This window comes from Octopus sinensis, linkage group LG2 (assembly GCF_006345805.1).
Source record: "Octopus sinensis linkage group LG2, ASM634580v1, whole genome shotgun sequence".
In the NCBI taxonomy this organism is placed as follows: Eukaryota; Metazoa; Mollusca; class Cephalopoda; order Octopoda; family Octopodidae; genus Octopus; species Octopus sinensis.
In genome coordinates this window covers 139353018-139368847 of record NC_042998.1, presented here as the reverse complement: position 1 = coordinate 139368847, position 15830 = coordinate 139353018, and the positions used below count along the sequence as shown (strand labels likewise).

Genomic DNA, 15830 nt, shown 5'->3' with positions numbered 1-15830 from the left:
AAGAATTTCTTTGTTGGAAGAATGATCTCAGTACTTTTTTTTAATGTCTGGTACTTATTCTATCGGTCTCTGTTGCTGAACTACTAAGTATTGTCATTTCTCCATTTATTCTTAACCTTTTTGTTACCATATTTTTGTTGAAATACATAACCTTTGTTTCAATTAAGTTTGAATATAACGAAGAGTTTAGTAAAATAAGTTTATCAAGCTGGTATTTTAAACATAAATTAACATGGAATTTTAATGGAAGATTTTACTTTAGATCATTCCATTTAGTATTGGAACTAGCTATTATCTGGCCCAGTTATTCTATTTATTTTGGCAGAATATTTGACCAGTACAAATTGGTTAGAAACAACTTCTCACACCCACCCTACACTGTCATTTTAAAAATATACAATCACATCATTGAAATCTTGAAGCTAAGCAATAAGCCATGATTGATTCAAAGCAATGTGAATAAATAAGCTCTAGATTTGACAGATCTGAATGCTAAAGGGTTAAAGCAGGAAGTTTCTATTATAGAGCCAGTGTGGTCCCAGGCATGTTGGTATCAAAAGGTTTAAATCTTAGAACCTAGATGACTGCTCATATAGGAAACTAAAATTTTTTGCTGAATCAACTTGTAACTACTAGCAATAGGACACATTGATTTAATTTTCCAAACAAGTATTAATCCTTGCCTAATTTCTTATTCATTCTGCTTATATATTCTCATGGTTAGCAATATTGTCACATACAGTATAAATCTGTTACAGTATGCACTCTATAGCATGTGAGTGGCATATACATTTTCCCAGAAATATGATACATGTAATTCCATGGCATTTTATACAAAACAAAAATTAATTGAATTCAATTTGGATTAACGTTGGTTCTGCCATAACTGCCTACCCCATCCCAGTTGTCATTGTCATCACCTTTTAACATCCATCATCATGCATACTGACATGAACTGGGACAGTTTGACAGGATCCACCAAATCTGAGAACTGCATCATGCTTCAGTGTCTGCTTTGTCATAGTTTCCACGGCTGGATGCCTTCTCTAATGGCAATCACTTCACAGAGTGTACTGGGTACTATTTTTGGTGGTACCAGTACTCATGAGGCTGCCATGCAGTTCATAAGACTATGATCCCCATTGACTGAATTGGGTTACTGTAGAGAGGAATGGTTTTATGCTATATGATGTCTGAAAGTAGGTCTGAAATAGGTTTCTTGCTGTAGAGGAGCTACATGGCTATGTATCTCTTTAAACACAAAAACTTAAAGTATAACCAATTAGTCAATAGTTTTTGGCTAATTGTGTTAAAGCAAATTAAACTTTGGCTTTTCTGTTGCTTTTCAACTATACACTATATATTCTTTGTCAAAGTATATACTAAATACTCTATACTTTCACTTTCAATAGTCTTTTATTCTTTTACTTGTTTTGGTCATTAGACTGTGGCCATGCTTGAGCACTGCCTTGAAGGGTTTTAGTCAAAGAAATTAACACTAGGACTTATTTTTTAAAGCCTAGTACTTATTCTGTCAATCTCTTTTGCCGAACCACTAAGTTATGGGGATGTAAACACACCAACACCAGTTGTCAAGCAGTGATGGACACACACACACACACACACACACACACACACACACACACACACACACGATGGGTTTCTTTCAGTCTCTGTCTACCAAATCTACTCACAAGGCTTTGGTCAACCCAAGCTGCCATACAGTGGGACTGAACCTGGAACCATGTGGTTGAGAAGCAAACTTCTTACCACACAGCCATGCCTGCACCTATATATTTGCTTTCATTCCTTGTCTTCTTTTCAATAAACCTGTAGCCTACAAGAATAGATTGGCACTCTGTCTGTTATGACAATGAGTGTTCCAGTCGATTTGATCATTGGAACAGCCTGCTTGTGAAATGAACATGCAAATGGTTGAGCACTCCACAGACATGCATACCGATAACATCGTAATTCTCAGGGAGATTCAGTATGATGCAAAATGTGTGACCAGGCTGGCCCTTTGAATCACAGGTACTATTCACATTTACCAGCGGAGTGGACTAGAGCAATGTGACAAAGTGTCTTGCTTATAGACACATGCTGCTGGGGAAATGAACTCATGACCTTATGATCATGTGATGAGTACCCTAATCACTAAATCATGCATCTTCACTACAAGAATAAGCCCTTATTTTTCATGGTTCCTTTTTATTTCTACACTTTCCAGGCATTCTGTATTAGTTACAGATCTGAAACAATTCTTTGTTGAAAGCATTCATGCTGTGTGTGTGTGTGTGTGTGTGTGTGTGTGTGTGTGTGTGTGTGTGTGAGCAAGTTGGAGGACTAAAGATAGTAGTAGCGGGAATTGAATATGGATAGATTCAGTGTGATCTCTTATTGGGTACCATGGTACTATGGAAAGGAGAGAGAGAGTGGTAGAGATAGGAGAGGGTATGGAAGAGGTAGATTTCAATGGATGGATGCTGAACAGGATCATAATGTCAGACACATTATCCCTATCTCTGTTCTATTAGATACATATCCCTGCCTCCATTCTGTTAGATACACATCCTTGTCTCCATTACATTAGATATTATACATCCATCACCATTGTATTAGACATTATACATCCCTGTCTCCATTATATATAGATTTAATATATGTCCCTGTATATTAATTTGTAACAGTCCTAAGAGCAAAAGAGGTGATAATTATATAACAATGAATCTAGTTTTCAAAAGATTTTCTCCTTCAGTATGACCTGTATATCCTTTTAAGGATTTATATCCTTTTAAGAATTAAAAGGCTTCAGAAAACAAAATTGCCAAAGAAATTGCATTTCATGGTTCTCTACGAGCTTAGAACAAAGAATTTTTAAATAACAGTGGGCTCTGCTCAGATACTATAAGAATTCATAATACTCTTGGCCTTTATCCACAATCATTTAAAATATTATCAAAATTAACTTTTTACATTGGTTTTGTCTAACTGCCACGATATTTCTTTTACTAGTAATTTATTCATTTATTCCTCTATAGCTGCCAATATTATATCACATATTGTATAAATTTCTGCTGTATTCTTAAATTAAAGCTGTCACTGTATTCAGTGTCATATTTTTATGATTTGCATTTGAAAGGCTAATTGCAAGATTTATTGCTGAAAGGTTAATTGTATGAGAGAATTTCTCAGCAGATAGCATTATTACCTTCAAAAAGATTAATTTTAATTAGCCATGCTTTGCAGAGGCCAAATATATCACTAGTCATATGCCTTTGAATCTCAAAAATCAAACTACAGTGGCGTTATGTTTGAGCTTTTTGAAAGACATGATATCAAGTTGCTAATGATCTAGCCAGACATAATGGTAGATTTAATGAAGCTGTTGACCTTGTTACAGATATGGACCAATAGTGACAGTGGATTGGCTAGTGTTAATTACACATCTTTATATGTTGTACTGGACTATCATTTATGGAAATGGAAAAGGAGAGAGAGAGAGAAATTTGTTGTATTTTCTAGTCAGAGCAGAGGACACAGAGATTTCACTGACAAATATTGATTATTTTATCATAAGACATGTCCTTCAAATGTCTGTCAACAATCCACAAGTCACTGTGGTTAAGAATGTCACTTTGCAGCCACCTGGTTTTGGTTTCAGTGCCACTGTGTGGTACCTTGTGCAAGTGTCTTCTATAGCTCCAGGCTGACCTAAGCTCTGAAGGTGAATTTGGAAGCCTCTGTGTGTGTGTGTGTGTGTGTGTGTGTGTGTGTGTATACACGCACATGCGCGCACACACACACACATACATACACAGTGAATAGCTTTTTACTTGTTTGAATATACCTCAGGTATATTTCAACTGGTAACAAGTTTATATGTGTATCATTGTGTCTGTGTTTATCTTCATCCCACCATTTGGCAACTGGTATTGGTTAGTTTATATCTCTATAACTTAGCCATCTGGCAAAAGTGGAAAATAGAATAAGTACTGGGCTTTAAAAAAGAAATAATTACTGGGATCAATCTGTTTAACTAAAACCCTTCAGGGCAGTACCCTAACATACTTACTGTCTAGTGACTGAAACGAAGTCAAAAATAAAATAAATATTATTTGATAATGAATTATGTTGAAAAATAACAAACAGACTTTATTTTCATATTATAATGAAGATTTATGAGAGGACAAGAGGATTATTGTAATTCATGCATGATGTTTCCCATTATGTTCTGACAACATAATATTGTGTCTTACAAGGATCTCTTGGGCCAACATTTTGCCCTTCAGTTTTGTTTATGTTTTGAATTTTATGTACCTGTCTTCATTACAGTCATAAATATTGGATACTCTTTTACTTGTTTCAGTCATTTGACTGCGGCCATGCTGGAGCACCGCCTTTAGTCGAGCAAATCGACCCCGGTAATGACTAAAATAATAGGATTGCAAAGACAAGCAGCTGAAATGAGGTTTCTGTGAAGACAAGCAGCTGAAATGAGGTTTCTGCGAAGGATCTCTGGAGTAATGCTACTTGACAGGCCATGTAGTTTAGAGATCAAGAGGTCATGAATATTGGGTAATGACTGAAAGTGTATGATTACAAAGGCAAGCAGCTGAAGGAACAATTAGCAATAATACTAAATACAATATCAGCAAAAGGAATTATTCAACACCATCTGATAAACAACATCTTCCTTTTCAAATACCAAATGTACTCATAAAGAATAAAACATGAATTAGAATTAAATGTTTATAGTTCATGCTGGTTTAATCAACAGTAAATGTGTTTAGTTCATTACAAAATTACATTTGTGTACTTAGCACAATCGGTCTAGCTACTATTTCTCAGCATCATTGAGAGGTCACAGCTTTGGTACTATGGAGAGTGTTACATGGAAGAATTGCAAAATAGAGTCTTCCAGCTGAGTCAGTTAGTAGAAACCTAGGAGTAGACCAAGAATGAGATAGTTGGAAAATATCCATAGTCTCAGTTGGTCATGCTTGTGAATCCAGGCAAAAAGTGTAATGATGGTTGCTTTTGGTAGGACCCTATTGAAGAGGGGCCTGAGGACTTTTCCTCCATGACCTTCCCTGGAATAGTGGGTTGAGAAAATGGATGAATGGATGGATGAAATTATGTATAATCATCTTTTTGTTTGAGTGAATCAAGCGTGTATCTATCTTGGTCTAGCTAACTGATAACCAGATGTAAATTGCTTTCATTATCTGGTTCAGTTCTGAGTTCAAATTTCATGAAAGTTGACCTTGCCTTTCATCCTTTTTAGGGTTGATAAAATAAGCACCAGTTGAGTGCTAAGGTCAATGCAATTGACTTACCCATTCCCTAAAATTGCTGACCTTGTGCTAAAATTTGAAACTTTGTATTGACATTTCTCTAATTATTAAAGACTGTTTTTTTTTAGGTTGCACAGAACAAGCAAACTAAACACAACACACAACACAAACTTAAAAAGTAAAATGTGATTAAATGAGACTATAGATTATTGGAATTGTCATAGATTTTAGATAATCTAATGAATGTTGTAACTTATTAGCTGTCTTTTAAGATATTGCTTTCATGAAGAATTTGTATGTTTTTTATTTACAATATAGAATCAATCATATATATTGAGAGAGTATCTGGAACACATTCTACTCTTTGTTTTTAATGTTATTAGTTATGGCATGAATAGTCTTTTTGATTGGAAATCAGCTGCTTGACTGGATGGGTAGAATGAAGTTTTGTTATGGCATCACCACAGAACCTATAGAATGTTGACGATCTATACTGTATAATCAAAGAATAATAGAAACAAATTCCAATTTTTCATCACTTTCAGATGTAACAGACATTAAGCAAAAAAATATAATGTATTTTGTTGCTCAGTTGGAACTCATTGTTTGTGTTAATAATAATGTTTTTATCCCTGGTTCTAAATATATGGTGCTTAGAATTCTATATAGAATAGCTATAGATGCAGGTGTGGGTGTGTGGTTAAGAAGTTTGCTTCCAAACCACATGGTTTCAGATTCAGTCCCACTGTCTGCCATCTTGGGCAAGTGTCTTCTATTTTAGCCCTGAAAATTTGTTAGATGGAAACTGAAAAGCCTGCTGCATGTGTGTATGTGTTTATCTCTCCTTGTTTTGACGTTGCCTGATAATAAGTTTCATTGTCATATAAGCTATGTCATTCAGCTCCAATATTCTGGGAAAGCATGCTGGGCCATGATGAAACACTACCTTGCTTGGAAACAGGTGAGGGTTGGTGACAGGAAGTGTATCTGGCCATAGAAAATCCTGCTCAATAAAAAATCTGTTCTAGTAATGTAAGCATGGAATAATGGAAATTATAGCAATAGTAAAGATGATGAATGGACATTAAAACACATTTAAAATAACGTAATATTTCAACATATAACTAATAAATCTTTTGTCGACTACATTACTAAGACTTAAATAAAACCAGTTTAGTCCATTTTCTTCATAAGTAATAACCTGCTCCCACTGTTAGTTCCAAGTACCTTTTATACCTCTTCTCTGCTGGAGAGTTACATAGATAGCTGGACACTTAACACTGGAGTTGCTTCTTCTGCTTCCATATTTTTGTTGATGCAATAATGACCATTTTTTTTTTAAACCAGAAATTATTTTTTAAAATATGTGGTAAAGTACATGTGCTCATTATTCTAAATTATATTAATTATGGGCAGAAAGAATAAAGAAGCCTTGCTGCTGGTTTCCAGTTACATCTAAATTCAAATCTAATGGCTTGATTGGAAACATGCCTTGCAATGGTAGTTGTTTAGAATGCATGAAATTCTTTTGAATTGAGGCCAATAGATATTCCAAAAGAAACTAGCCTAGGTCTCTCTCTGTCTGTCTCTCTCTCACTTAATAAAATATGATGCCTAACACTGCTTTAGGCCAGATGAATAATCTTACAGTGATTTTGTACTGGTTAAAGCTCAGATTAAATGTAAGGAACACCTCTCAGAAAATACAGTGCTTTTTTTTTTTCTTAAGTGTGTTTTGATTTGGCTATTTTTTTTTGTCTGTTTGTGTGCCTGTTTGTACCAAACACATATACTGTGCACTAATTAAATCTATATTTTAGTATGAAGGTATACTGAAAATTGCACATCTCTCTCTTTCCACACAGACACAAGCATAAATGCATACTAAAAATCAAATGACAATAAAAGATAGCTTAAAAAAAATTATATATATATATATATATATATATATATATATATATATATATATATTGAAAATATAGGCACAGGCATGGCTGTTTGGTGAGAAGCTTGGTTCCTAACCACATGGTTCTGGATTCAGTCCCACTGTGTAGCACCATGGGCAAGTGTCTTCTACTATAGCCTTGGGTTGACCAAGACCGTGAGTGAATTTGGTAGATGGAAACTGAAAGAAGCCCATTGTATACATATATGTGTGTGTGTGTGTGTGTAATCACTACTTGACAACTGGTGTTGGTGTGTTTATGTCTCTGTAACTTAGCAGTTCGGCAAAAGAGACCGATAGAATAAGTACTAGGCTTAAAAGAAAGTCCTGGGGTTGATTTGTTTGACTTCAAGGTGGGGCTCTAGCATGGTTGCAGTCAAATGAATGAACAAGTAAAAGAATGAAGGATATCTATGATTACAGAAAATAGAAAACAATTACATAGGCATGTGTGTGTATGTGTGTATATTTGTTTATATTTATACCAGTCAAATAAAGCTGATGTTTATATTGTGTTTATTTACTGTGTTTATTTAATGGTTCTACAAATGAAAACTGAGAAAACAAATACCAAACCAATATAAATGGTATTTAAAATGTTTTGGGTTTTGTAATTATAAATTTCAGAAATTATTAAATTTGCAAGATACAACGAAAATTTTAGGACAATAAAAATAAAAAAAAAGTTGAAATTTTACCGGTGAGTGTGTTACATAATAAGGCACAAAAAGAAAATGACTCTCCCCAGACACAACAGAATTAAAGTTCACATTTTATATATAAATAAACCTTTTTGTTTAACAATCTCCATTCATTATTCTGGCTGCCTTAATATGTGCTTCAAGCTAGAACTTTTGTGGCTTTACTACAAAACAAATTGTCTACATGTGTTTTTTTTTGTTATAATCAATGGAATTGAAGGGCTTATATCCAACCATTTAGAAAATTTTACATCGAGTGGAATAAATGAAAGCGAATAAAAGTACAATATCCAATGAATATGGAGTATGTGGAATCTAATATGTAAGGTCCTGATAGGGTATAAAGATAAGGTATTTCTAATGCAGCACTCAACCTGAGTTCTGGGCTGTCGACACTGTCAAATTCCAGACTAATACCGAAATGTGTGGGTTTAGTAAAGAGTAAAATATAATCCAAGTAGTAAGACAAAGAAATACTTTAACACATCTTTAATGATCACATTCAAATAATAAGACAACACATCTTTAATGAGCAAATGTTTCTGTACTAACCTTCCTTTCAGTACCAATTTACGTGAAAGTTCATAGTGAAAATTTATGTAATATGTAAATTTTCACTTTGAGTTTTTATGTAAACTGGCATTGAAAGCAGAATTGGTACAGAAACAGTTGTAACCGATCATTAAAGATGTATTGTCTTATTATTTGGATTATAATAAGTAAATCATAAATCTAAAAGAGAAGCACTAAGTTATAGAGCAATATAAGTAAGTAGATAAAGATAGTTGTGTCCATAAAGCATTTAGCTTTACAGCGTCTCTTCAGACCCTAATGGTTGGTGACCTGTAACCCCTCTGTAAAGCTAAGCACTTCGCACACACACACACACACACACAAAATCATCATTGTTTTAATGTTCACTTTTCCATGGTCACATAGGTTGGACTGAATTTGCTGAGGTAGATTTTCTGTGGCCAGATGCTCTTCCTGTCATTGCCAGTCCTCATCTGTTTTCAAGTTTGGTTAAATTGCCCCATGACCAGACATGATGATGACACACATTTACATAGATCAAATGATTTTAAGGCAAGGAAGTAATAACACACACACATGCACACACAATGGGGGTGGGGTTTCTTTCAGTTTCCATCTATCAAATCCTGTCACAAGACAGGTTGGCCTGGGGTTACAAAAAAAAAAACCACTTGCTCAAGGTGCCACTCTGTGGGATTGAACCCAGAACCATGTGGTTGGCAAGCAATTACATATATCTATATCAGTCTTTTACTCAAAAGCAACAAAAGCATTTATATGCTTTTTACTTATTTTACTAGTTTTTGTCTATATTTTTAATTACAGGTGTTAAATCAGTCACTAGGTAGAGTTGATTAATTCAATTCATTTGATTAGATAATTTGTAAAATGGAAGTGTTGTGAAATAAGATAATGACTTAAGTAATGGCTGCTTGAGGAATTTACAATAATAGCAGTTGGTAAAGGCATTTATCTTCTCTATAGTATATTTTTTATTTTTATTAGAAAAATATCTTTCTGTTTGGGCAGATCTACTTTAACTTCCTGTCTCCCATTGATTTCTGGCTGTAACTAAATCTGGTTTTGTTAAAAGAAGAAAAAAATATCCCAACATTTGCTTCTTTCATCTTAATGGCAAAACTTTTCCTCCCTCACTTTCTCTTTTTTCTCCTTAAAAAATATGAACTTTTATTACCTTTCTCAAATTTTCAGTTTTTCTCATTTGTCCTCTTTCTTTCTCTCCATCTCTCTTTTGCCCCCTTTCTCTCTATCTCTCTTTTGCCCCCTTTCTCTCTATCTCTCTTTTGCCCCTTTCTCTCTCTCTCTCTTTTGCCCCTTTCTCTCTCTCATTTTGCCCCTTTCTCTCTCTCTCTTTTGCTCCCTTTCTCTCTCTCTTTTGCCCTCTTTCTTTCTCTCTCTCATTTCCCCCCTTTCTTTCCCTCTATCTCTCTTTTCCCCCTTTCTTTCCCTGTCTCTTTTCCCCTCTTTCTTTCCCTCTATATCTTTCCTCTTTCTTTCCCGCTGTCTCTTTTCCCCCTCTTTCTTTCCCTCCATCTCTCTCTTTTCCTCTATCTCTCTTTTCCCCTCTTTCTTTCTATCTTCTGTCCTATTTTTTCTCTCTCTCTTTTATCCCTCTCTCCCTGTCTGTCTTTTGCTCTCTTTCTCTCTATATTTGCCCTCTTTCTCTTTATCGTGCTCTCTTTTGCTCTCTCTCACTCTCTCTTTCTCCTTTTATAACTATAAAATATAAACTTAATTTTTAGCTTCAGTATTTCTTTCTCTGTCATTCTCTCTTTTTTTTTTTGTTATTCCCCCCCCTCTCTCTCTCTTTCTACAACTATAAAATATAGACTTTATTTTTTTAGTTTATTCTCTTAATTTTCAATTTTTCACTCTGGTTGTTTCTTTCTCTTTTCTTCTTAAAACTGTAAAATTCAGACTTTATTCTTTAGCTTTGTTCTCTCAATTTTTCAGTTACTCTATTTTTTAAAACCTCTATCTTCTCATTCTTTTAAATTCTGTCTAATCCATTCATATTAAATATTACTGTGAATCTTTACACGTTTTCTTTGCATTGAAGCTTATTTTATTCTATATTTTTTTCTTTCAGTAGCAATTTAACTTGTGATTATTTTTAGTCATGTTTTAGAGGTGTACTTACTGACTTGTTTGGCGTCTGACATCAAAATAAAATATGAAATTCAAAAATTGTAACTTTAAAGTTAGCCTTCATTTGTGTTACTGCATTATTCCCTCTCTCTCTCTCTCCCTCTCTCTCTCTCTCTCTCTCTCTCTCTCTCATTTTTGAATGAGTGAGCACTTGACTTGAACTAGAACATCCTATTTTCACAATATGTCAGTTTAATACAGAAGTATTCTTGTTTCAGAGATTGACACTTTTTTAAACAGAGGTGAAGCAAATTGTTTTGACTGTATTTTCCTGTCTTTCAATTCATAACAAACTTGGTGAACTTAACTTTATTACTGATGTTGTTGTTTTTTCTCTTTACTTCCTCATAGGGTTTCCTGTATATTGTTGACAATGCTTAAACTCATTTGGCCAGTGGGTTACTATATACACATACCAGGGCAGAACCTGTGATGTTCATAACTCCTTTGTACCTGGTAAGTAATCATATATTCACTTTTTGAAAAAAATGTTTACCTTATCTGTAGGTGTAGCTACGTGGTTAAGAAGCTAGTTTCTCAACCATGTGGTTTTGGGTTCAATCCTACTGCATGATACCTTAGGCAAGTGTCTGCTTCCATATAGCTCTGGGTCAGTCAGAAGCTTTATAAGTGGGTTTGGTAGATAGAAGCTAAAAGAAGCTAGTCGTATGTGTGTGTGTGTGTGTGTGCCTTGTGAGTGGATTTAGTAGATGGAAACTGGAAGAAACCCATCGTATGTATGTGTATTTGTCCCCCACCTCCACTTGACAACCAGTATTGGTGTGTTTATGTTGTCGTAACTTGAATAAGTAGCAGGCTTTAAAACAAAAAAGTTCTGGGGTTGATTCATTCAATTAAAAATTATTCAAGGTGGTGCCCCAAAACGGCCGCAGACTAATGAATGAGATGAGTAAAAAAAATAAAAGATATTATTTTTTTCTTCTTTTCTTGAAATCGCATATTTGAATTTCATTCCAAATCTACTTCAGAACACAAAAAAAAGAGAAAAAAAATCATTATCCTAATCTCGAGATGTACCTTAATAATCTGGTGCAAGAATACATGTTCACACATGTTTTATTCATTAGTTCATGTTTGCACTTAGTTTTCCAATGCTGGCATACAGTTAGATATCTCAAGATATCTATGGCTGGATTCCCTACTTGATGCTAATCTTTATTTATTTGCAAGGAAGGTACTTACTCTTTTTTGGTTATTGCTTGTCAAACTGCTGAGCTGCTGGACATATTGTTTATGTGGGACAAACGTTGGCACTGCCCTAGTAGTATCAATGTGAAGATAAGCTGTATTATTTTTATTAAGAAATAAACAGAAGAGTGCTATAGTTGTCATGCGAAATTGGTTGAACGATATTTCGGTATCTAGTGTGCCTTCCACAGGTTCAAAAATTACTGCCCTAGTAGTATCAGTGTGAAGATAATCAGACAGAGAGACACGTATGCACGCATGCACACATGCGAGTGTGTGTGCACACATCTAGTAGGCTTCTGAACGGTTTCTTGTTTTTTTGTTGAGGTTTATTTCTAAGGCATTAATCAGCCAGAAACTATTGTAGAAGATACTCACCCAACCTGCTCAGCCCAAAGCATCACACAGTGGGAACAAACCTGAAACCATGTACCTGTATATGCATGCATACACACACCACAAAGCATATACATGTGTGTGCTTTATGAGTTCTGCAAGTTCTGCAAGAAGCCAAGTCGGTTACTGGAGCACATAGGGCTGTTTGTTTGGCTGCTACTTAAAAGTGCAATTGAGTACTCCAGCAGCTAGCAGAGGTTCCTCACAAAGAGTGCAAAGAGGGAAGATAAATGACAACAACAGGTAAAATACATTCAGTTTGTAAAGTAGAGGTTAAAGAATGGAGTTGTAAAGTAGAGGTTAAAGAAAGGTGGGAAGTGTGCACTTTCTTGGGCGTTTGTGGGGTTTTAGTTGTGGCAGATGACTAGGAAAGATCATGTAGAATTTTTATAAAGTAACTAATTATTAAACTGGTGTTTGAAACAGGAAATTATTAAACTGGTATTTGAAACATGAAATTCTGCTGGAAGCTTTTAATTTAACTCACTTTAAAAACAGGAATTTCATATCAAAGGACTGAGAGTGGTCTTGGACAGGTTGTTATCAAGAAGTTTAAATTCAGAAATATTACCTTGGGTAATTGTCTTCTACTATAGCCAAAGGTTGCTCAATAGCTTTGTGAGTGGAGTTTGGCTGATGGAAGCATCTGAGCTGTTACTCCGAAATATCAATCGCTCTCTTTATAAATGATGTTCTACTCTATTCATTAAATCAATATGGATTATTTTAGTTATGTCTGACAATAGGCAAGCAAAATAATGTAAAGCAACCAAAAACACTGTTGAGCCATAATTGTTGTGATATTATGGCAGATACATAATTTGAGAGAAATAATTCCTCAACTCATTATAATGTAATAGTACATTTACTTGACAAGTGAGAATTGTTTGGTTGCCATTGCTGCGTTCTTTACTTTTTTTAACCTAGTTACAAATGTATTGTTTATATTAAAACTCTTAGCTGCATATAATATATGTAGTTATCACTCTCACCCTCACCTTCTCTCTCTTTCTCTCATGATAGTTTGTATTAAGCACAGTATTACTTTAACCTTTTAGCATTTAAACCAGCCATATTCAGCCCAAATATTCTGTTTTTTGTTAATATCAGCCAGATCTAACCTCTTACACTTACTCTGCAATACCATTCAAAAAAATAACATCATTGAAATAAAGCTATAAGTTTGACCAGAACTGTCAAGCTGGAGAGCTGCACCAGGCTCCAGTCTGATTTGACATGGTTTCCATGGCTGGATGCCCTTCCCAATGCCAACCACTTTATAGAGTTCTGGGTGCTTTTATGTGACACCACACAAGTGCCTGTATGTGGCACTGGCACAAGTGATTTTTATGTAGTACTGGTTCAAGATTCTTGCAGATCAGTCCTCTTCACCAGGGGGAGTGGCCTTAACACTTCTGCTGTGCAGTATGTTTAGTTCAAAACAATGTGAGTAAATAAGCATCACATTTGATAGAGTAACCTGAATGCTACATGGTTAAAGTAGCTCTTATCCTAAGCAATGGTGCCTCATTGGTGGCATTGTGTGACCTTACAAGAGGGCAGCAAATATCAAGGTGTCCTATGGAGAGTGCTGAATGTTCAGAGGTGTTTGTTAATTTTATCAGGAAAAATATATTTTGTCCTCTTAATACCAACCCATCTGAGTCTAAAATACAACTGGGTCTAAAGCAGACCCCTGAGTCTAAAATACAAACTACCTGTGTTAAAGCGAGCTACATTAAAACCTTCCATCAAAATTTAATGTTAAATTATGTTACAAGCATCAGTTTAATAATGACAGTTATTTCATTAAATTCTTCATTGTTTTCAAAATTATTTGAGACAAAGACAAGGTTTCAACAAATATGCTAAGAAAAGGGTTAACCATGTACAATAATTATATTTGAACCTTTTTGTTACCATATTTCTGCTGACATATGCTGCCTTTGTTTCAATTAACTTAGCATAGAACTAGAAATTAGTAAAATAATTGTCGTATTTTCAACCTGGTATCTGAACATGAATTGATATGCAAGTTTGATGGCAGGTTTTGATTTAAATCACTTCAAAGCCAGAAACTCATATCATGGGAACAAAGGTAGTCACAAGAGGGTTGCTCTCAAAAGGGTTAAACACATTTTCAGAGAAAATCTTTGTTGGGTTTTGTAAGATATTTTGTTAGTGAGCAGAAAACACAACTAATTAGTCAAGGTTCAGTATATTTTCATTATAAAAGCCCTTGCTTTCTTTTGCAATTTCCATAGATGATTTAATAGAAGAGCTACTAGCCTTTGCAAATATCTAAATTAATTGCTGATATAGTATAAGAAGATATAGATGATACAGTGATCCCTTGTTTATCGTGGTAGATTGGTTCCGAGACCGGCCATGATAACTGAATTTCCGTGAAGTAGGGACACCATATTTACAGTATTTAATGTGTATTTGGACTTTTAAAATTCTCCTTGTACTGTTAACAACCCACCCATTACAGTAGTCTATTAATAAACAAGGACAACTGTTAAGCAATAGCACTTATGATTTAAAAAAATAAAGATTGTTACTGTACTCAACACGAAAAAAGTTGAAGTAAAATTTGAATGATGATGGCGATGAATTTGCTGCTCAGTAGAAATGATGATAATGAAGCTGACGGCGGTGCCCTTTCCTGGGACACCTCTTCCACTTCTTCCGAAGGTGCAGCCGTAGTAGTAGCAGCAGGAACTGGCTCTTTTTTGCGAGGCTGCAAAAACATTGTGATAGGAAGATACTGTCGCTGCTTCTTTTTCTGTTCAAAGAGCATCTTGTAAGGATTCATGACTTCGTCAACCTTGTTGCAAAATTGCACAGAACGAACCATATCGTCGTCCCATTCCTGTGACCTCTCTTTCAATTCTTTAGCCAGGTAGCAGAGCTTGGCCAGCCGTTCCATAGTCAAGCCAGTTTGGTCAACAACTTCTTCTGTTTCTTGCTGCGTTTCTTCTTTGGATTTAATGAAAAATTTTAGGTGTTCATATATATATCTTTTAAAAATCCGCAAAGTTGTGGATCTGCGATAGCTGAACCGCGAAGTAGCAAGGGATCACTGTAAATCCTTGCACAAAGTTTCTTCTGTTTGATTAAAATACGTGTTTTTTTTTGTCTTTTTTTAACATAACTTGGAGAGGGATGTAAGAAAAAAATAACACCATCTGGTGAAAGGGGCATGGGTTAAGTACAGTCGGCATTTCTTTTAGAGTTTTGAAATTTTACATGAAAATAGATTTCATTAGTGTATTCTTTGATGGTTTTTATTGTGAACAAAGCATTATCTGCTAAGTTGATGTTACATAATGGTTGATGATATCTTTTTTTTAAATTCTGCTTTTACAAACTAGCAAAGGAGCTTCAATGGGATTGCATGACCTGCTAGAAATAGTAGCTAAATCTCTTTTAGATTACAACCTACAGTCTTGAAAAAGCTGATACTCATCGAATATTGTACTCATTCGTTTGGTACACAATGCCTGAAAAAGGGATGAGATAGTCATGGTTGGAATACCTTTAATCATAAATTTGCTTAGTCATTGACCTGAGGGC

The 15830-nt window shown here is 34.9% G+C and overlaps 1 protein-coding gene across 5 annotated transcripts in view; it reads left to right on the top strand.

Moving 5' to 3' along the window:
* Nucleotides 1-15830, top strand: part of LOC115223178 (protein FAM13A) — a 288109-nt gene that overhangs the window by 70182 nt on the left and 202097 nt on the right. For all 5 annotated transcript variants that reach the window (XM_029793658.2, XM_029793651.2, XM_029793626.2 and 2 more), the window contains exon 3: nt 10998-11102. In XM_029793658.2, the coding sequence (XP_029649518.1) occupies nt 11079-11102 (24 nt within the window). In that variant the 5' untranslated portion in view covers nt 10998-11078. The remainder of the gene's footprint in view (nt 1-10997; nt 11103-15830) is intronic.